Source organism: Pantherophis guttatus, chromosome 6, assembly GCF_059756535.1.
Source record: "Pantherophis guttatus breed Tessera chromosome 6, ASM5975653v1, whole genome shotgun sequence".
NCBI classification, from domain to species: Eukaryota; Metazoa; Chordata; class Lepidosauria; order Squamata; family Colubridae; genus Pantherophis; species Pantherophis guttatus.
In genome coordinates, this window is record NC_142068.1 from 18840383 (window position 1) to 18862912 (window position 22530).

Below are 22530 nucleotides of genomic sequence, written 5' to 3' on the forward strand. Positions count from 1 at the left end.
TTTGTGAATGGTTTTTATCAATGCACACACAAAATGTATATATTTGCACAATCAGAAAAATTAACATCTTCAGTCTGAACACTGTTGACGGGGGGGGGGGGGGGGAGAGCAGTTTAGGGGGAAAAGAGAGAGAGAGAGAAATCTGTTAAGTCAACCGCTGAAAAGGCAAGCAAATAACTAACATTATTGCCTGACAGTTTGATAGGAAAGTACTGAATCTGTATTCATAATTTCAGTTTCAGGCTGAAATTCAGTGATTCAGAGGAATGCTATAGAGCCTTAACTTTAAAAATGTTTATAGAACTAAACACACAATGGTCTCCCAAGTCAGTCAAATAAAATATGTGCAAGAGAAAGAGGCTAATTGAGCTCCTTCAAGATTTCAAGAAATTATTTGGTCTTGGTTATATCTTTTGTACGATTTTTTTTTTTTAAATCTTAAAACCTATTCTTCTGGTGAACACTCTTTCATGGCAGTGTCAACTCATCAAATACAGTACTCTGTTGTTTCAAGACAGAAAGAAAAGATTAACATTAAGGCATTACACCGAGCTGCACTGTCTGCTTTTGAGAAATTAGAATCCGCTTAGTTAAACTTGAATACATGGAATGTTGGCACAGGAGCTGCAATGGGCTGCCACTCTCACCGATTCTTGAAATTGTCCTAACATACATACATTCTGAAATGGCTTTTAATTATACAAATTGAAAACTGGATAAAACTTCCAAATAATAACTAACGGGTAAAATAGGGGTTTGCTTTATTTTTATGTTATGTACAGAATACATGTCTTGTACTATGATGGGGCAGGTCAAATCAACAGCTATAATCTCTAAATTATGCTGCTTTGATTGCTTTATTTTTAACCTGCTGGAGATGATGCATTCCAAACCAAATGGACAGAACAGACTGGATTTCCTAAGTTGGTTGCGCACAATTAAAAAGAGTCTTAAAAATCTACAGCCAAGTCAATAGTAATAATTTGTTGGTCTTAAGCAAAAAAGTTATCTTCTTGAACGAAAACATTCTAACTAAAGTCTTACAGCTTTATGAAGATTAATAGCAGTTAAAGAGTAGAATGAACTGAATAAAGTCTGTTGTAAGTACCAGTCTGATGAATCGGCTGAGGATAAATGGAGAGTTTGTCATTCAAAATTACTGTGTTCAATTACTATTGCAGAAATGTTTACTTACTCAAAACATGCAATCTATCAAACTAATAAGAGAGCTATATTCCTCTACGTGTTTGATGACTCCTCTAGACAAAATGTCTACCGATTGACAAGTTGCTAAACTTGCGAATCTTTTGATAAGCATACATTATTTAAAACCGATAAACAAGTTAATAGTTTCCTTTAGTTTGCAAATCAAATTATGAACTATTTTATAAAGGTGTTTGGCTAAGCTGTATACTTTCGCAAACGGGGAGAAAACGCTGTTAAAAGAGTGCACCAGCCAACATAGAAAATCCAATTGTTTCTGCACAAGATTCAGTCCCAAATGATAGCTGAATTATGACTGTTCGTGTAAAGGTCTAGTTTCTTGCTCCTCCTCTTCCTCTTCGTCTTCTTCATCTTCTTCTTCTTCACAATCCCCTTCATCAGTCTGCTGGTCAAGCTCCTCTTTTGTGATCATTTCAAAATCATTCCCATTGCCGCTACTGTGCTGCGACCGGTCGTCTTCCCGCCTGTCACTGTCCGTGTCCGAATTCCGCTCCCCTCCAGAACCTTCCGATCCAAAGGCTCCCTGGGCATCAGCTTTGACATCCTCGTCTTCCTTTTTCTCACTATCAGATTTCTCTTCACTGTCAGATTTTGTCTGCTTTTTGGGTTCTAGTCGCTCCTCTTTCTTTGAGTCAGCCTTTGGTCCTTTGTATTCGTGGGTGTACAGGGGCCGGAAGGAGTCAATGAAGCCTACGTCAGCGGTCAGGTTGGGTAGGAACCAGAAGTGATGTCTTCCTCCAGTTATCAGCCAGATAATAAGGAAGAGGATGCAACGGGCTGCAAGAAAGAAATGCCCAAATAAGTTGCTTTCAGAACACAGCTGCATTTATAGCAGTACAGAGTAAACACTTCAAATGAAAAATAGAAGTAATCTATTTTTCTATTTCTCTCCTCTATAAACATGGCAAAGTGGTTTACAAAATACACAATATTAATCTGATAGCTGCCCTTAAATACTTTAATTATGTCATCTATAAAGTATCTCATCAGTCCCCCTTCCCCCCATTGTTTTCATTCTTGGATTTAGATTTAGAGTATGAGTTTTTCAACAGCAATAGCGCTTAGACTTATATACTGCTCCATGCTTTACAGCACTCTCTCAGTTGTTTACAAATGTTACCATATTGACTTAACAATCTAGTTCCTCATTTTATATGACCTTGGAAGGATGGAAGGCTGAGTCAACCAGTCAGGATCGAACTCTTGGCAGTGAGCAGTGAGTTAGTCTGCAATACTGCATTCTAACCAAATATCTATGGAGGTTCTCAGTCATCCAAGTCATGGTTGTCCCAAAGGTGCTTTTCAAGAGGCAACTGGACTTTCTTGTTTTTCTTTGAAGACTTTTCGCTTCTCACCTAAGAAGCTTCTTCAGCTCTGCATTCTAACCACTGCGCCACCATATGTCAGTTTTTCAGCTTTCAAGTCCCTATTTCTTCGGGCTAAATAATAAATGAGAATATTCTTTTTGCACAGCTACTACTGCTGGGAAAATTTGGCTTAGCAACCAGAGAAAAGTTGAATCCAAGTGCCTGAAAATGTATATACTTTAATGGAAGAGAGCTTGTTCCAATCTTACCACGTGTAAGTTTACTGTTCACCATTATCCTATATAAATGTTTCACATATAGCCTAAATTCTATCATGAGTGAAAAGAGGCATTTCTATCTGATAAATAATTAACTATGTGCTAGACTGAGACATTATTGTTTAAAAAGTCATAAGTGTACATAAAATGAAAATAAAGTCATAAGATTACTTTCAAGAGACATTTTTAAAGCAAGATTTTTTTTTACCCACCTATAAAATATGGATCAAAATCCTATATAAATGTTTCACATATAGCCTAAATTCTATCATGAGTGAAAAGAGGCATTTCTATCTGATAAATAATTAACTATGTGCTAGACTGAGACATTATTGTTTAAAAAGTCATAAGTGTACATAAAATGAAAATAAAGTAATAAGATTACTTTCAAGAGACATTTTTAAAGCAAGATTTTTTTTTTACCCACCTATAAAATATGGATCAAAATCCTATAATTGCTTAATTCTGTAACCCATAAAATATGGATCAAAATCCTATAATTGCTTGATTCTGTAATGTACTGATTTGGTCTATGGTCATATTAAATGTTAAACGTGAATGAATAAAAGAACAAAAAAAAAGGGGGGGAAAATCTGTGTGTTATGGAGCAGTTGATCAAGTTGAACTGATCTCTCAATAGGAGAAGTAAGATTTCGGCTTGGGGTTAGTCTGAATATCTATTGATGTGAAGGGGACGGGTGGTGGTGGTAACACACTGTGTTGGAATGCCAGGCCTGATACAGAAGGCGGCCCAGGGAACATGTGTGTCTCAATCTCTGAGTCTGAGCAAATGTCAAGGTGTACTTCACAAGAGCTATTACTCAATTTCCCCTACACCTTCCAAAGCACAGATAGACTTTGGCTTGTAATCATTCGTTTAGTGCACTGGTGTCAAACTCAAGGCCGGTGGGCTGGATCTGGCCCATAGCGAAGGACCAGTCCACAGTGCCTCTGCCAGCGAAAACGGAGGCCGGGAGGACTGTGCGTTTTCATTGGCAGAGGGCTGCAGGAGGCCGTTGCAGCCGAAAACGACCCTCAGCCCTCCCGAACTCCATTTTCGCTGGCAGAGTGCTAGCAAAACAAACTACTAGCAAAAGTGGCATTTGATTGTACGAGTGACATCCAGCTGGTCATGCGCACCCTAGCTACACCCACCCCTGAAATCGAGTTTGATACCCCTGGTTTAGTGACCGCCTGAAGTGCTGAAAAAAAGGGACTTAAGACTGGTCTTCACATTTAACGACCGTCACAGCGCCCCCATGGCACGTGATTGTGAACCAGGTGCTTGGCAACTAGACTGCCTTATGACGATTACAGCATCCCAGGCTCATGTGATTGCCATTGTGATCTTCCCACTGGCTTCTAGCAAACAAAGTCAATGGGGGTGCTGGCAGGGAAGGTTGCAAGTTGCAGTGATATACTGCCGCGCTTAACAGGTGCAGCATTTAATGATTAAAAATCCCAATCGTGGTCTTAACTTGAGGACTACCCCAGGGCTTAAATCTCATCTTGGAGACAGGGAGGGTGTTTTAGAGGAATTTCGTACAGTGTCAACAAAAGCAGTTCAGCATGAAGGTAAATATTTGGATCCATCGTTTTATAAGTCTGAACTGAATACTCTTTGCTCTTTGCGCCATGGTGATGCTGTGGTTAGAATGCAGTACTGCAGGTTACTTCTGCCGACTGCCTGTAGTTTGGCAGTTTGAGCTTGTTTCACCAGCTGAAGGTTGACTCAGCCTTCCATCCTTCCGAGGTCAGTAAAATGAAGACCTAGATTGTTGGGGGCAATATGCTGACTCTGTAAACCACTTAGAGAGGGCTGTAAAGTACTGTGAAGCGGTGTATAAGTCTTAAGTGCTATTGCTATCTTATGCCTGGCTGTTCCTAATTCTCAAATAAGCAGAATATGTCTTGAGAATTCATAGTAAGCCTAGGGACAGAAACCTTTTCTGTATATTGTCAATGATGTAATTTTTGCAATAAATACCTGTAAAATCAAATTAGATATGGCAATCTTTAGAGGGAGGAAGTTACAGCCACAAACCATATTCTACATACTTTCAAAAGACATTCTGAACATTTAGAAAAAAATATTGTTGAAAAGAACAGAAAGGTACAGTTCACTATAGTTTGTTAAGGGTTATAAATCAAAATGATTCATTTCGTCTGCAATTACTAATGCATAAGTAATTAGAATGATCCGTGATCTCTGAGAAGCTCTATGTTTTATTGACTTTTGACTGTTTTGCTACATTTAAGGCCTACTTTTCTAAATCTGCATACTGCAATGATTTGATCAATAAACAGATTTTTTTAAAAAACAAAAACAAAAACAAATGAAGTTGTCTCCCCTGCTTTTCCCCCTTATTTTCACGTTTTTGAGTTTTTTACATCTAGTTTTACTTTAACGCCAAGTAGATTCCATTTAAATTGATCTAGAGATTGTGATTAACACCAGCTGTCTGCAATTACTGTAAGTTCGAATCTCACCAGGCTCAAGGTCGACTCAGCCTTCCATCCTTTCTAAGGTAGGTGAAATGAGGACCCAGTTTGTGGGGGCAATAAGCTGACTTTGTATAAATATACAAAAGTATGAAGGCTATTGCTTAATGCATTGTAAGCCGCCCTGAGTCTCCGGAGAAGGGCGGCATATAAATCAAATTTAAAAAAAAAAAAAAAAAATGAAGCAGGTATTGTATTTTTCACTCCATAAGACGCACTTTTTTGTCTCCCAAAAGTGGGTGGAAATGTCTGTGTGTCTTACGGAGAGAATATTGCTGAAGCCCTGCCCACCCGCCAGCCCCCATCCTTCAGCCATTTTCGGCCTCCGCACATCCCGTTTTTAGCCTCCGCATGCCCCATTTTTGGCCTCTCTGCATCCAGTTTTTGGCCTCTGAAAATGGGACACTGGAGGCCGAAAATGGGATCCATGGAGGCCAAAATCGGTACTGCGTCTTATGGTCACGTGCGTCTTATAGTGCAAAAAATATAGTAATTCCTACAGAGCTGTATTGTTACCCCCAACTTCATCTCTAGATGTGATTGAAATAAAGAGATACTTCAGAATTATGGATATAGATCAGAGAATACTATAAATGAATTTGCAAGCCAAAATCTAGCCTCTCAGCCATGCCAGACCAGACACTTTCTATGTGACCTCAGTGCAGCTAATTGTTAACAAGAGAGGAAAAATATAAAAAAAATAATTCCTAGGACAGCAGCAAAGCTAATAGAAGAATATCATGCACAGCTCCTAAAAGAAGTCATGGTTGCAAAAGCAATCAAGTAGACAAGATTTCTATCTCGGGACTGGTGCATTTAGTTTATCCCCTGAGACAGAAAAAGCAACTGGCATGTCCGAATTACTTCTTATAGCTCAAAAGAAGCTCATTTGCAGCCAGCTCAATGCTGACATACAGTGGTCATTTAATAAATATGCACACCAGGCACTTTCGAGAGGCCGAAAAGTTTTCAAGATGGGCCATCTTGAAAGAGAAACAGAAACAAACCAACAACTTACCAACTGCCAGGAGAAGAATGCTTGCCACAAAACAGCCGGCACCAACACTCAAATAATATACTCCCACACGCATCTCCGCAGGCCAAAGTGGGAACAGAGTTGCAGCTATAACAGCAGTCACTGTTAAAAGATAGATAGATATGTATATATATGCATGAGAATTACTGAGTAATTTAAATTTGGTTTTGGACATTTAGCTTTCAGTCTCATTGCTTATATCTATCAACGATGTTCAGGAACATGCTATTGTGACTAGTGAATTGCTTTAACTTGGTAATGCTGAGGGTTTGTTTGCATGCACTGCTCATTTTGTGACTGGCCCAATATTTCTTGTTATGGGCCTTTAGAATCTATGTGTGAAAACTTAATTGCAATGAGGGCAGCTTAAGTATCTAACCTTTAAATAGAGCGGGTCTGATTGTTTAAAGAGGCTTTAATTATCTTTTTAATTTAACTGCTTATTTTGCTACAGATACTGTTTGCATTTTGGGTAAATTTCTTCTTGGGGTAAATTAAAAAAGCACCACATTTTGGTATCCCCAGCCCCCCAAAGCATTACCCTCAGGAAACTCTGAAAACATTGTGTGGCAAAGACACACAAAAAATCAGAAAAGCAATTCTGAAAAGTGGAAAAGTGGTTTGGCAAAGGTGATGTGATCATTTTTTCCTAAAATAGCAGTGTTACATGCATATGTTAATTATTATTTCTGAAACTAAGCAGCTAGGCTACTTAACAGAATTCCTCACATCTGAAGAATTTGGTGAGAAGAAACCCTTGCTGGATTTAGATAATTCTAGTTTACTGGTCATCACACTAGAATTCTCTTTTGAAAATGTCATTTGGAACTAACTAAAAATCACAAAACCGGGGCATACAATTACTAGCTCTATTACACTGCAATATTCCAACAGCTTCAAAATAATATTTCATATTCTACTATTTAATTGACACTTTTAAAAAAGTTTACTACCAACTTGTGTACGGTTTTTTTCCTCTAGTTCTTTACTAGTTCTGGGATTCTGAAGCAGATGGTACAACATAATTTTGATGAATGAAGTAAACACTTTAAAAAATGGCCCTTGGGAAAGACACAGATGTGTTAAGAAACAGACAGCTTGTTTATAAGTTTGGATATTTAACTCATTAATGCTCCTTCTGACTCACCAAGTATGAGGCCCATTGCAAATGTTTTAAAATGAACAGGGTCATAGATCCATACATATACCTGAAAGGAGAATTATGATGCAAAAATTAAACCAGATCTAGAAAGGTAAAGAATAAAGCTTATGAGAAAGCTAACTGAATATTATATATCATTTTCTAGCATTAATGTTGATAATTTCTAGCATGGTACAGAAAGACACAAGAAAAATTCTTCTGGACAATACCAAATTTCAATCTAATCAAGTGCTCTGTTTTCCACAGGAAAGTATCATTTCAGTGTCACCAAACATATACAAATTATTTGGATTTCATATATCTAACCACGCTGTAGCAAGCTGTTGGAGATTGTGTTGAAACAGGATAAAATTCAAACTAACCAAATCTAAGTTACAGAATCAAGCAAACCTCTTCCTTCAACTTCATATATAAGATGATTTATACTGATCCTGATTTTTCAGGAAAGAGACATTTATTATTGATATCACTGATAGCTCAGTGAAAATATAAACTAAGGGTGAATTTATAGGAAGTGATCCATACATTTAAAAAGCCAGACTCATAATGCCACTACATACATTGATAATGTGCACTGTTCTGCTTGGCCATGCGCAAAACATAATCATGAGGTTCCAGTTTATCTTGGAGCACTTTATAAAGGCAATGAAGGGGAAACAACCAATTAAGAAGGGGAGAGATAAAAATCTGTAAAACTAGGGATGCCATATCCAAAAAGGATTTTTTTTCTCCTTTCACAGTACTGAAAGAGTTAGCCAAAGGAACAGAAATAGATTCAAGGCAAAGAAAAATAAATCAAATCAGAAACAGCATATATTAGAGTAGTATCAGATGTATTCATGAAGAATGTAAATTCATATTAATAACAATAGCAGATTCACAGATTTTAAACATTTGAATACCAGTTCTAAGAAGTCAAATTGAAAGGCTTCTTTCTCTGGGCCAATTTCTTCAAATTTATGGAAAAACCAAGCGCTGAAGCTAGCAACAGCTTTTAATTAAAACTAGACAGCAATAATTCCTCACATTTATCCTAACACTACAGAAACTGCATTGAGCAAGAAACATATATGCGACAATACATGCGACAATGAGTGTACCCTGAATGAAGAAAATCTGATAACCTATCACTATTATAGATGCAGTATTCTGCAAAACATGTAAAAAGAATTCCATAGCTCTCCTCTGCAATTCTGGGACAGATGCTATGTGTGCTTTCAGCATGCACTGAAACACTGCACTGCCTTAAATACTGTTTGCTTTAATGAATGCAATTCAAGCTTGAGAGAAAATTGTTTAAGCAAAGAGAAATTTAGCAAAAGCTGAATGATACAGCTTGCTAACTGTAAACTTTACTTTGCAAATATAAAAGTATATTTAGGAAGATTACATGACAATTGGGAATATCAGCGTATTGTTCTAATACACCATTATCTACCAAAGACTGTATTATCAATGACTACAGAACTAAATTCCGCCAAACAGAAATACTGTAATAGATCCTTGATATACACCCACTTCCTGCAGTTAGTGTTATTCCTAGAAATACATGTCATTCTTTACATAGTACATGCTTTATTTATTTGACTTATACAATTGGAACTAAGAGAGATTCTTGGCAATTACACAATTAGTATGCAATAAAATACAATATGCACATTATAAAGACTCAATAAAGTAAACATAATAACACATAAAATAATCTATATCTATCACTTTACATGTATGATTAAGTACACATCCCGAGGGTTATGTGTTAAAACACAGGAATATATATGAAGGTTGAAAAATCAGTTATAGTTTAATTCTTTTTTATTTCATAATATTGTATTTTCATTGTTTATTTTTATTGTTTTATTCCTTTGCTATTGTAATGTTTATATTTTCCCCTTTTTATTGTTGTAAGCCACCCAGAGTGGCCCCCTGTTGTGATGGGCAGCGAATATATTTCATAAATAAATAACAAATAAGCAGGTTGAGAAGAATGCATGATTATTTCAGTTTTGCACACAGTACAGGATTAGGATCATTAATAAATATTTATTGACAAAAATAATTTTAGGGTTTTTTAAAAAAATGAGATGCCTATAGGCATTCTGGGAAGTACACGACAGGCTATTAGTGTGCATATTCGATTTTGTTATCATGAAAATGTAAACATCTGGCTTTAAAACTTGTCTAATGGATATACTAAACTTATGGTAAATGTAATATCATTTTAAGAATCTGACAAAGTTATTCCTGAAAATACAACTCTTCAATTATATCGATTGAACTGTATCTAGGTATGTTTTTTACTGACAGAGAATTCACCTTTATATTTATGGACAGTCTGTTATAACAACATCTTGTGCAGTGCCATGTAGAGTCTTGCAACAGATAAGAAGTCAATAGCAACATTGGTAATCTAGCTCAACAGCTGTACCAAATAATTGCCTACTGCTTTTATATTATCTATTATATTTTTATACAGTATTGTTTATTGTCTAGCTGTGTAAATATTCATAGGCTAATGTAAGACCCTTGGCCTGAATAAAGAATTTATTTATTCATACAGAACCATGCCTTCCAGTTTCATCTGTTACTTATTAATCTGATACTAGCACATCAAGAAGAATCCATTTATACTAGAGAATTCACCATATTTTATATAGATTTTGAAAACCAGTAAATATTAAGTCTCACTTGATGGAAGCTTGACTTTTAATGGCAATAGAGATGAATCGATGTTTTATAAGCAACAATGGTCTGCCCTCGTGGTTTGTTCCTATCTCTTAGGGCAGAGGTGTCAAACTCGATTTCATTGAGGGTCGCATCAGGGTTATGTTTGACCTTAGGGGGCCAGGGTGGATGTGGCCAGTTTGACATCACTCGTGTTGGGGGCGTCTGTGGTGGACTGATTGTTCTGTCAGCAAAAACAGGCTCCTGATCTCCATTTTTGGTTGGAATGGCCTCCTGCAACCCTCTGTCAGTGAAAACACAGTTTGGGAGGGCCGTATGCAGCCCTCGTGAGTTCCGTTTTTGCTGGCAGAAACCACAGGCTGGTCCTTTGCTGTTTCCAGGGCAGCCCCACGGGCCAGATCTAAGCACCCCGCAGGCTGGATCCAGCCCATGGGTCTTGAGTTTGATACCCCTGTCTTAGGGTGACACCTTTCATCTAGAGTACACTCTTGAAATTTCCCGAAGTTTTCTTATGCAAATTCTTCCAATGCTGCATTGGTTTTTTTGAGATCAGCTAAAATTAATTAAGTGCCGCCAACAAATATTACAGTTTCAGAAGAGATACCATACCTCATTTCCATCTAGAAAGACTTGATCTTCATGAGGCTCAAGTTTAAATTTTCTCTTTGTCTCTTTCTTCTTAGGTGTCCCTGGGGTCTCATCCTAACAGTATATAATGGGAACATGAAGAATGAAATAGAATTCATAAGTGTATCTCTAGTAAGTATTCAAATTATTTTAGAGATATAAAAAGCCCTCTTTCATCTCTCTAGTGCCAATTATTTATCTGAAACACCTAACTTCAGGAGGAAAATCGGATTCGATCTTTCTGCTAGGATATCTAAAATTAGATGCCTTTAAATTCATAATTCCCTGCTTCATTTGCTCTATACAGATCAAGGAACTTAATCTTAGTTAAAATAAATATTAGATATTTAGTATGCAATCAGATACCCACTGATTGTTCTGCCCACTGAGTCTCTTTTTTTCCTTAGAACACAAAGTTACACAGTATGGTGAATGGCAACTTGTTAATTGACTTTATTAAACCAAGAATCAAACTGCATTCTTTTGAAACTGACTCTGCTCATTGGAGCAAAATTTGAAACAGCTCAAATGATTTGTTCTGATCTGAAAACAAGGCTTTCAAAGCATTCATTCTTTATGTCATGCTTTGGATAATCAAAATGGATGTTTTCTAAGACTGGAATGCTTGAAACATTATCACTCAAAACTGCCCAGTTTTGTTCCAAGGTCATCCTATAATAATCTATATAAATAAAAATGTAAATGTTCGTTTGTTCAAAATCTTAAATCTCCGATTGCTTTGAAATTTTGACACAACGTTGCATTTGAATACGCGCATGTTTTTATATACCTACTATATATAGATGTCACACCTGTGACAGGTAAAAACATGCTTTTTTGAAAAACAGTGCCATCTGACAGGTAAAAACATGCTTTTTTGAAAAACAGCGCCATCTGTTGGACGTAAAAGCAACACACGCTATACTAAATATTTCACGATTCCATTTCAATGTTTCCGATTGCATTGTTAAATTGAATTTTCCTAGTTATTTCGTGTGACATTGCGTTGGAATTGAGCTGTGTCGTATCCCTCTGTAACTCAGGTCATGCCTACTTTGCCTCCGTCCCACCAGTCTTTTCACTCAGTCGATTGGATTCAGACCTGAGTTGCCTTTCTCTACGTTTCTTTTTGGACTTTAATGTTGCAGCACCATAATGGCAGGCATGACCCGGGTCTTTTCCCCTCAGCGCCGCCGCCACCAAACCCACAAGCAAAATGGCGGGAAATGTCAACTGCCGCGAAGCGTCCTCCCGACTAACGGAGTATGCCGTACCTTTGTCAGGGACCCCGATGCTGCCTGTGGTGCGGAGAGCTGCGAAGGTGAAGGCGGTTATACTGGCAAGCTGGGAAACCAGCTCTTACACCCGCGGCAAAGTATCCTCGGAGGCGTCCGAAGACAAACCTCCGGATGGCTGCTGGATTCAAATTATTTGTCGGCGGCCAGCGTCCCGAAGTCCCAGGAATGCAAACTCACTGACGGCAGCCCGGGCGGAGGCCTCCGCCAATCCCACGACACACAGCTCTCCCAATACAAACACCAAATAGGTAAAAGTCCAAGAAAATAATTGATTAAGCGACGTTAAAGTCCAAAAAGAAACGTACAGAAAGGCAACTCAGTCTGAATCCAATCGACCGAGTGAAAAGACTGGTGGGACGGAGGCAAAGTAGGCGTGACCTGAACTACAGAGGGAAATTATTGCCACTCGGTCAAAAAATATTGTATACCCACAAGACTGAGCCACAGCAATGCATGGCCGGGTACAGCTAGTATGCTATAATTTTGTTTCAAACTGAGAACACTCAAAATGACTGTTTCATTTGCCTAAATCTACTATGATATCTCTCACTACTATATATTACCAACCACCAAAAAAAAAAAAAAAAAAAAAGGTTAACTAGCACTACTGATAAGGATCACTTAAAGTGGAGATGGAGAAACTTGGTCAACCAGATGTCCTGAATGTATTGTTATTTTTCAAGATAAGTTATCAGTGATCTGAGTGTCTTACAAGTACTGTAACGAACAGGTTGTGTCAAGATTAAAACGATGTTGCCTGCGTAGATTATCTTTTAATTAAATTTAGGAAATTTCAACTAATACAAGATTCTGCTGTTAATACACAGGTAGGGCAGTTGACGTTTCATTACACTACACCAATTTTTCATAGTTATACTGGTTAACAAGTAGGTATGAAATGTATCATCACAGAATATACCATCTCAGAATGGCTAGTCTAAATGCTCCTAAAATAGGTCATCCCAGGTATAATCAGAGATGGTCTAATGAGTGGTCAGAAAATTCCATAAAATAAAATTTTGCACATCCCTGTTAGTTAATCATTTGTTTTCAGGATCACATTTGCCCTGATGTTGCAAATATTTCAAGCTCTAAATAGTGCTTTCAAAAAATATACCACTATGTGAATTTGAAAAGGAATGGCAGACACACACAAGTTCTGTGGACTTAGTTATACCTAGGCAAACAAAAACCAGGTTAGGAAATCTAAGTGCATAGGTGCAAGTTGAGTCCTGGTTTAATTTGTATGCATTTTAAAATTAAAGTTCCATCTTAACTAAATAAATTTCTTACAGTACAGCTTGAGCTCAGCTAAACGTGGAGAACTGTGCTCACCTTCTTGCCCTCTTCTTTTTCACCATCCTTCTTTTTTTCTTTCTCTTTTTTAGCCTTTTCTTCTTTTCCATTATCTTTTTTGCTCTTCTTCTCATCTTCCTTTCCACTCTCAGTCTTTCCTTTCTCTTTTTCCTTTTCTTTCTTTATGTCCTTGTCGGGTTTCATTTTCATCACTTTTAGTGCTCGGTGAAAAAACTGTTTCTTTAGGAGTCTTTAAAAAGAATTAAATTTGCCTTTTATTTGACAGATAATATACAGTGGAATTATATGGTATTGTAGCTTTTGAAATATAACCCTGACTAAGCAAACTGCTGATTTTAATTACTATTTCTCTTGATGGGATTCTCTAGAATGTAGCAAACCACACATATCCTTAAAAACATTAAAAGACAAGTGTTTGGAACAGCATTTGAACTTGGTTCCATATAGCACTATATTATAAATCATCTTGAAAAAGGTCTAAATATGTATCTATCTTTCTATAATCATATATTAACAACAACATTCACATTTCCAACTGGTTACTTTTTCACAATGAATATGTACCCTGTTTCCCACAAAATAAGACATCACCTGATAATAAGCCCAATCGGGCTTTTGAGCGCATGGCAATAACGCCAAGCGCTTATTTCAGGCTTCAAAAAAATATAAAACAGGATCTTATTGTCGGTAAAACACGATATGTGTATTATTAATTACATGTATAGGGTCATCAACAAAACTGATAAAAACCAGTTTCTTCAACATTGTCCTTTATGAAAGTTTCTTTTACTTCTATAAAACATAAACACCTTTTCTTCAACTCGTATAATCTCTGAAAACTCTGCCTTTGGGATGCAGTTACCAACTTAAGAGTATCAAGTGTATTATTTCTACAACCATAACCATTTTCCTAGCTTAAGTGAGCATAGTATAATTAAAAACAGATTTCAATTAGCCTGTTTTAACACTCTAGATTAAATTCAAACATGCCTGCCTAAAGGTGCTGTTGAAGGAGCCAAGTTTTATAAACCCAACTTTTCTCTTTGGAGTATTCCCCAAAGCTGCTCTGGGAGGTCAAGGGGAAACTGAAAATGAAGACTGGGAGCTGCAGGCAAAAGACAGTGGAAGTCACCCATCTCATCTCATCCAGCACACACACTTTGCTGAAGGATCTTTTGTGTACTGTCATCTACATGTATTTTCTTTCATTCAATTGTGTCCAATTTCAGCAACTGCTTGGACATTGCCCTGCAGTTTTCTTTGCAAGGGGTTTGCCATTGCCATCTTTCTAGAGATGAAGGAATGACCAGCCCAAGGTCACCTAGTTGACTTCATGTCTAATGTGGGACTAGAACTCAGAATTTCCTGATTTCTGGACTTATGCCTTAACACTAACTAGCTCTCACTATAGTTATATTTATAAACATATATTTAGCAATATTCACAACATTTGCAATAACTTTCAAATACCGGGTTCTTACCTGTTACAATAATCCACTACTGACTCTCGAGTTGTAAACAGAGCTTCTTCTCCTTTCTTGGCTTTTGCCCACTTAGAATCCAAAAGGCAGTCCACAGCTTTGGAAGCTAATTGAGAAAAACACAAAACTTTCAAAAGAGCGCTGAGCATAAAAATATGGTTGACCTTTAATGTTATTTCATCCCAGTGCATGAGTTGGGCCAGCACTGAGGGGCTTTCGCTTAGAAACTGCTATATTGGGCTACTGACACTATGGAGAATAACTAGTATTTGCCACATTTTGTCTTGAACTAAAAATTAGAGATATCAAAAATATGTAAAATCATGCCTGGCCTGTGGCAAGGTTTTTCCCCCCACCCCACAATATCAAAAAAGAATCATCCACGTAAATTAAAAGAGGGTAATAAATGAAATATTTTTTTAAAAAAACAAGGGGGGAAAGGATGTCTGTTAAAGCAGACTGTCTATTAAATGGAACAGATTTTTTTTATCAAATACAAATTTTGACAATCCATTGACTAAAGTATTTAACACCTTTTAGGAATTACACAAAAACAGAAATGCTCTATGGATAGAGGCTGCTATATTCAAAGTCCAAACTATTTAACATAGTTCCATTATCAAGCTTTTGCTATGGCAAAACTGAAATTTGTTGTTATTGCCTATAGTGTTACCATCAAATTATGTGGCTGGTTCTGGCTAAAGGTTCTGAATCACCATGAATTAACAGAACCAAACTTAAGAATCTTTTGGTGGCTCAGATTTTGGATAAAAATAAAAATAAAAACCTGGGTATGAAAACAAGGCAAGGCTGCTATCTACCTTCCCTCAGAAAAAAAGAAGAAGTAAAAGTAGATCCAGAAGACATTTAAAAACACAAATCTATATTAAATATATGGGGAGGGGGGTGTATGTGTGTGTATAAAAACATCCTATTTATAGTAAAATCAAGTTTTAAATTCTTCTGTCTTTTTCTCCATCTGTGAAATGCAATGAGTATAAAGCAGAAAGGGTGTTTTACAGCTCTCCTTTGTTTTAGTAAATCAACTACAGGTGGTCCCCAATTTATGACAATTGAGCCCAACATTTATGTCGCTGAATGTGAAATGTGAAACATTTGTGAATTTTGCCCCATTTTATGACTTTTCTTGACACTTAAGTGAATCCTTGCAGTTGTTAAATTAGTAACACAGTTGTTAAGTCAATCTGGCTTCGTCAACTTTGCCTGTCAGAAGGTTGCAAAAAGTTGACCACATGATCCAGGACACAAGTGTGAAAAACGGTCATGTCACTTTTTTCAGTACTGTAACGTTGTACAGTCACTAAATGAAGTGTTGTAAGTCAAGGACTACCTGTAATCTGGTTTAAACTGTTGCTTCTGGCTTTATGAACTGGAGTGTGTTTCTCACACTGCCCTCAGCAGTTCACAGTATGGCATACGTAGCAGCGCATCTACCTTCAATTTCCCCAATGACTTCCTTTCCCCCTTGTCTGCCGATGTCTTAGCACAGCATACTTTCTGCCCTTCTTCATTTTCATCTCCAGTGTTTCATTGCATCAAATCCCCTTAGTCTGGCTGACCCTGATCATCATCTCCCATCCCAACAGTCCCTGTCAATTCCATGGGTGGTACATCCTTTAAGGCAGGGGTGTCAAACTCAAGGCCTGAGGGCCAGGTCCGGCCCGCAGGGTGCTTAGATCTGGCCTACGGGCCCGCCCTGGAAACAGCAAAGGACCGGCCCGTGGTGCCTCTGCCAGTGAAAACAGAGCTCCAGAGGGCCACACGCAGCCCTCTTGGGCTCCATTTCTGGCCACGATGACCTCCTGCAGCCCTCTGCTCGTGAAAACGGCCTCCTGGGGTCCATTTTCATGGGCAGAGGGCTGAAGGAGGCTGTCATGGCCAGAAACAGAGCCTTGATGAGTGACGTTGAGCTGGCCACGCCTACCCGACTCCCTGAGGTTAAACACAACTTTGATGCGGCCCTCAATGATATCGAGTTTGACACCCCTGCTTTAAGGTAACCATTCTCCAGTCTTCCTAGCTGCTGATAACCCTGGCCTTTGTTCCATCTCCCACAAAGCCACTTCTTTCTGCACAAAACAGTGCTATTTAGCCTCTTAAAAGTAACACGTTAGTCACTGTCTGCTAAGAATGTTGGATTAGAAGGCTATTGGTCAAGCTTTTTTAAAAAATATATATAATTTTTATTGAACAAATTTTTCATAAGCAATGCAAATATTAGGAAAGAATCAGAGAAAAATATACATAGCATATACAGATTTTACATTAGAATTATGCCAAGTGATTTCGGGAAATAGAATGGAAGAAAATGCCTATCAAATTATTATTCTTTTATGGGCAGTCCATACATTATTTTAAGATCATTATGCCAAGAGATTTTGAAACATCCTGCATATTTTTAACAGTTTCCACTGTGTTTACTGGGGATTATTCCCTCATACAGCTGCTTCTAATACTCAATTGCAAAATCCCTTAAATCGTACAATTTCTGACAATGAGATAGCTTCATTATTTAGGTACACACAATAATCAATTTACCAATGAAATAATCAACTCTGTGTCCCATCATGTTGGTAGACTTGGTTGGGCAGTTGAAGCGCAGGTATTTAGCAACAGCCTTCTCTTCTTTGAATGGCTCTCCCACTTCCTAAAAAAAATAAATAAAGGAAATATGACTTCTGCCTAATTTTCACAGACTTCATGTGTCTATGAAATACTGGCCAAGATTGATTGAGAAAGCAGAGACTTCAAGCTCGTCAATCAACTGCCACTCATAATTACTTTAGGCTTTCAATTGCCTCTGAAACCTAAAAGCATTCTCTAATGTACTCACTGATTCAATGTATTCTTAAAATATGTTCTTAAATCTCTTCCCTGTTCTGGGAAATCCGTAGTTCTTTTGTTTCTTCCCTAAGGGGATTAAAAGTGAAATTGCAGAACCAGGCTTTTTTCCATTATAATAATGGAAATAATATAATAATTTCACTTAATAGTGAAATTCGCACTGTGGAAAAATATGTCTACCTGAACTCAACTGCCATTATTTGATCTTTAGATAAGAAGATTTTCAAGTGCTTCAAATGAGTTGCCAGCTATTTTGTATGTTTTACATGTCACAGGTTTAAATTTAGTTATGACTATCTGGCTGCAATTTTTTCTCCTTTGTTTACTGTATGCTTTACAAGTTATTTATTTATATATTAAATTTGTATGCCTCCCAGCTCCCCTACAAAGCGACTCTTATATGATTATTTTAGTTATATTTTATTTATGGCGCTTTTGATTGATAACGCTCATCAGTGCAATCTATGAATATTAAAGAAATAAATGCATTTTAGTAAAAAAGCAAACTGGAAGCTGAGCACTTTTGCTGTAACAGTTAAGGCTAAAACACCAGATTCTAAAATAGTAGCATTAATTTCCTCCCATTATTCCAATTTCCCAGTAAAAAGGTAGTAAAATAGCAAATAACCGAATGGTAAAAATGTGTAAACAAATCTTAATTGTATGGCAATGATACAGATGCATATAAAACCTATTAAACAACGTCTACCTTTAAAGACAAATCACGTGAAACAAGCTTGTTAGTGACAGTTACTTCTTTTCTCACTTTGTAAATTGATAGCAGTCCTTATAATACCATATAATACTATTACATAAGGACACAAATCACATCTACCATATTTAACAGGTAAAATTAAAATTTTTCAAAATTTGGTTTGAATACGTAAACATGTATTGAATACGTCACTGAATTAAAAACTAAAGAATTTCCTCTCCCAATTACTTCTTTAATACAAAGCAAACTATGCAAGAGAGGTTACCTCAGCAAGTGTTATGGAGGATTTGGGAGATTTATAAATAATTTACTGAGGAACTTTATTCCACAAGAAAATTCCAATTCTACTGAAGTATCTGAACAGTCTACAGGGGAATCTGATGAAACTGCTGGACTAAATATTGTTACCACAAAGCTGTTAAATTTGTTTTATATAAAAATAAGAATACAGCTGAAGAATACTGAACTGTCTCAAAAAAACCACCTTTTTGCTTATAAACACTTCATCAGTTACTTCTACTGAAACCAGGTGACTGATACATTTTGTTAATTATTATTCAAACAGCAGCATATATGTAAATGCACTTACTTAAAAATATTAAAAATAATAAGCCTTGCCTCAAATATCTTGTAATCTAAATTTCTACAATGGCAAGACAACAGAAGGATGAAGCAAAATGTAGTGAAACATTAAAGAAAAAATAATAATGTATACAATTTAATCATTTATACTTTCCCATCTCTTGATTGTTGGACCTGTTTCATATGAAATAATGTTCCAGTATATAGGCCTAAGACTTAAAATACATTGTTGTATCAATGAACATTATAAGGCTTTTTTTTTAGTAAGACATCATGTATAATTAAGACTGACTCAATTCTAACGAACAAACAACCCTCCCTTTATAGGCAACTCAAAAATAAACTTCCACCACTGCTTTAAATACACTTTTCACTACACTAGTAACAGCTGGCAGAGGAGATAAGATATTGGGCATTGGATTTGCAAGTAAGCAATGCTTCACTCAAAAGTTCTGACTACACATTTACACAGTCTGGAAACACTAAAGAATAAAAATCTGCATGAGAATCCACCTATTAGATCATATGACATGCCAGCTTCTATTAACACCCAACATCTCACCATACAAAATTACTAACCAGCTCATTTTGCCACAGATCAGAAGGAAGCCGTGGCTTGTACAGAGGTGTACCTTCAGGAGTTCCACCTACAACTTCCCACATGGAGCCTTTGTGCAGTAAAAAAAAACGAAGATGTCTGGTGTAAATACTGTTATACCTAACAAAGAATAGGTAATGAAACTACTAGCTGACTAGCAAATATACCTTTCACTGTGCAAGCCAGCATGGATAAGGAAATACAGTTATGTAAAATAGGAAGGAGTGTTATCATAGCTCAACACTCTTACAAATTCACCTCAGTATGTTAACATCCTTTTTTTGGTTAGAGGATTGTTTAGGAATGGTGTAATAGGAAAGGATTACAAAAAGAGTGATCGAGTCAAAAGTTTTGGAAGGTTTGAAGACTTAACTGACATTTAGTTCATATGCCTAAAAGTATTTGAATCTACTGCTTGAATGTCAGAATCAAGGTGGTCATATTAAAAATATCCATAACCAACATAGACATGAATGCAAGTGTTTCCACTAACAAGCCATGTGTTCTAATCCTGACCTAGCCATGAAACCAGCTGGGTGACCATGGGCCAGTCAGTCTCTTTCAGCCCAACTCACCTTGGAGGATTATTGTGGAGAAAATAGGAGGAGGAAGGTGTGCTAGATGTGTTTGCTGTCTTGAGTTATTTGTAAAAATAATAAAGGGGGGGAGGGAGGGAGGGAGGAAGGAAGGAAGGAAGGAAGGAAGTAATCGGCCCAAAGCAATTTGCTGCTCAAAGCAAAGAATTAAATGCCAAGCTCTTTTCCTAATTAAACAATTAGACTGGCACTTGAGGGAAGCCTTTTTGCAGGTTTCCCTTACTACATTAGAAGCAAAAGGCTATTTTAGGGAGTCCAAGAAAGTTATGTAATAGACACTGCTCTATCCTCATGAGGAAATTCAGAGGAATAACCTACAGCAAGGTGTTAGATTTTGCAGTGCTACAAGGTAAATGTATTTGTATGAACCATCTAAAATGAACAATATAATTGGGTGTCCACAGGTAAAACCAGAACTCTGTAAGGCTGTGATCTGGGGATTCCTTCCTGCTCTGCCTGGACAAACTGCCTGTTGGCTTGTTTCAGCCAACTAGAGAGGAAAGCTCAGATCACTATCTGACAAAGCAATATGAACGTAAATTCTGTATATATAGCACCACATGGTATGGCCTGAATGTCCCAAATCAGCACCTGACACCAGCAAACGTTATGAACAATGAACTTTATTTTAGAAGAATAATGATTACTGTCAAAGAAAGAACTGAATCAAAAACGTGCAAGAAGAGGGAATTGCAACCTACAGGAGAACTGGACTAGAGGATGTCACCCCAGATAACTCGACTAAAGGATGCCACCTCAGATAAACTGAAATGGCAGTATCATGCTGCTTTATGAAGCTCCTTCACATTGCCAGAGCTTTTAAATTTTACAGAATAAGCAATCTGAAAGATTATCTTTCATAGATTTATTGAGTAATATATAATTTAAAATATATAATAACAATGATTTATTATGATACCATACGTATACTAATAAGGAGATTAAGTCAAGACAGTCAAAAGTGGGCAAAGTCAAAGCAGAATTCTTTGACAGGTTACCTGAAAATAATTCAGAATTCGAAATGGCTGATAAAGGCTATAATTATTAAATAATTTTGAATTACTAGCACACTATATAAACATACCATTACTCAATAATAAAAAAGTGCAATGGGTTTTTGAACTCCACATATTTTTGCATATTAAAAGAAAAAACTATGTCTCAAATTCACAATCAGTATAACTATGGTATGCACAATCCAAAAATGGAGCAATAGAGAAAATTTTCTAGCATCCCAGTGTGTGTATAGTTCCCAATTCTCTTGTGTACTAGCCCCAGCAACTCCATATATGCAAAAGGCATTAATACAAAGAGCTGCAAATATTTAGCTCTGCACTGGCTTTGCAATGATTTTAAAGCTCCTGCTTAACACAGATGCCTTCTCTCATGTAGAAAGTCTGCATCAATGGGGCTTGATATGAACTATATATCAACTCTATCAGAAAATCATTGTTTCTGAAATGTAGGTCTTTTCTAAACTCTTCCCTGAAACATGCACCAATATACTTTATAATATACACATAAAACATAAAAAAGCGTAAGGTACAATGGATGCAAAGACAATTGTTATAGGTTTAAATATAAAGATTCATAGGAATAATCTTTGAAATTCTTGTTTTTAATATTCAGATAGATTACTTGTAAAAAAAAATTCCTGGAAAGGCTTTCAAATCCTAAATGGACTCCTCATTTCCTGTCTTACATGTTCCTTATGTGAACTGGTATTTGTAGAGAAGAGTACAGAATACTTATTATGTCCAGAATATTATCCTATATTCTACAAGATGTAATGAAACTTTTTGGCACAAGCTAATTTGTTTTGTAAATGAACTTATTTAAAAATCTAATGGTGAATATTGGATGGAACTCACATTCAGCTAGGCAAAACTAAACAGAGGTGCAATGATTATGTTTGCTTAGAAGAAGGCCTCACTGTGCTTCTTAGAATTTGGTGTGGGTAAACAGAGCAGGACTGCTTCTGATAAGGAGGAACAATTTACGGAAAATGTGTAACAAACTGGATCTGGTTTTCAAATGTTTCTCTATATAAATCTGTGAAAGTATTTTGAGTATTCAAATTAAAGTAACAATATATTATTTTCCACTTTGACATTATAACAATATTTGACAAATCATATCTATTTTTATATAAAATTTGAAGTTCTGCAGACTCTGAGATTTTTGTTGTTTGTGCATTCCAATGTTATTGTCTTTATTGTCAATACTTTGATTTCAGGTGTAAAGTATTTATTGCTTCTTT

The 22530-nt window shown here is 36.7% G+C and overlaps 2 protein-coding genes and 1 long non-coding RNA gene across 3 annotated transcripts in view; 2 read left to right on the forward strand and 1 right to left on the reverse strand.

Annotated features, from left to right (window-relative positions):
• Window positions 1-2994, forward strand: part of LOC117678796 (uncharacterized) — a 64647-nt gene extending 61653 nt beyond the window's left edge. Inside the window, exon 9 of the mRNA XM_087872085.1 lies at window positions 2698-2994. Coding sequence (XP_087728211.1) covers window positions 2698-2757 — 60 coding nt within the window. The 3' untranslated portion in view covers window positions 2758-2994. The remainder of the gene's footprint in view (window positions 1-2697) is intronic.
• The window catches only part of SEC62 (SEC62 preprotein translocation factor), a 27981-nt gene continuing 5451 nt past the window's right edge, over window positions 1-22530 (reverse strand). Inside the window, exons 2-8 of the mRNA XM_034439006.3 lie at window positions 17474-17582; window positions 14915-15020; window positions 13452-13662; window positions 10801-10893; window positions 7495-7555; window positions 6330-6449; window positions 1-2001 (exon numbers count right to left, since the gene is read on the reverse strand). Of these exons, the coding sequence (XP_034294897.2) occupies window positions 1514-2001; window positions 6330-6449; window positions 7495-7555; window positions 10801-10893; window positions 13452-13662; window positions 14915-15020; window positions 17474-17582 (1188 nt within the window). The 3' untranslated portion in view covers window positions 1-1513. The remainder of the gene's footprint in view (window positions 2002-6329; window positions 6450-7494; window positions 7556-10800; window positions 10894-13451; window positions 13663-14914; window positions 15021-17473; window positions 17583-22530) is intronic.
• Window positions 10873-19859, forward strand: LOC148113047 (uncharacterized). The gene is made up of 2 exons (XR_015728437.1): window positions 10873-10950; window positions 19674-19859. It is a non-coding gene; the product is annotated as an uncharacterized LOC148113047 (long non-coding RNA).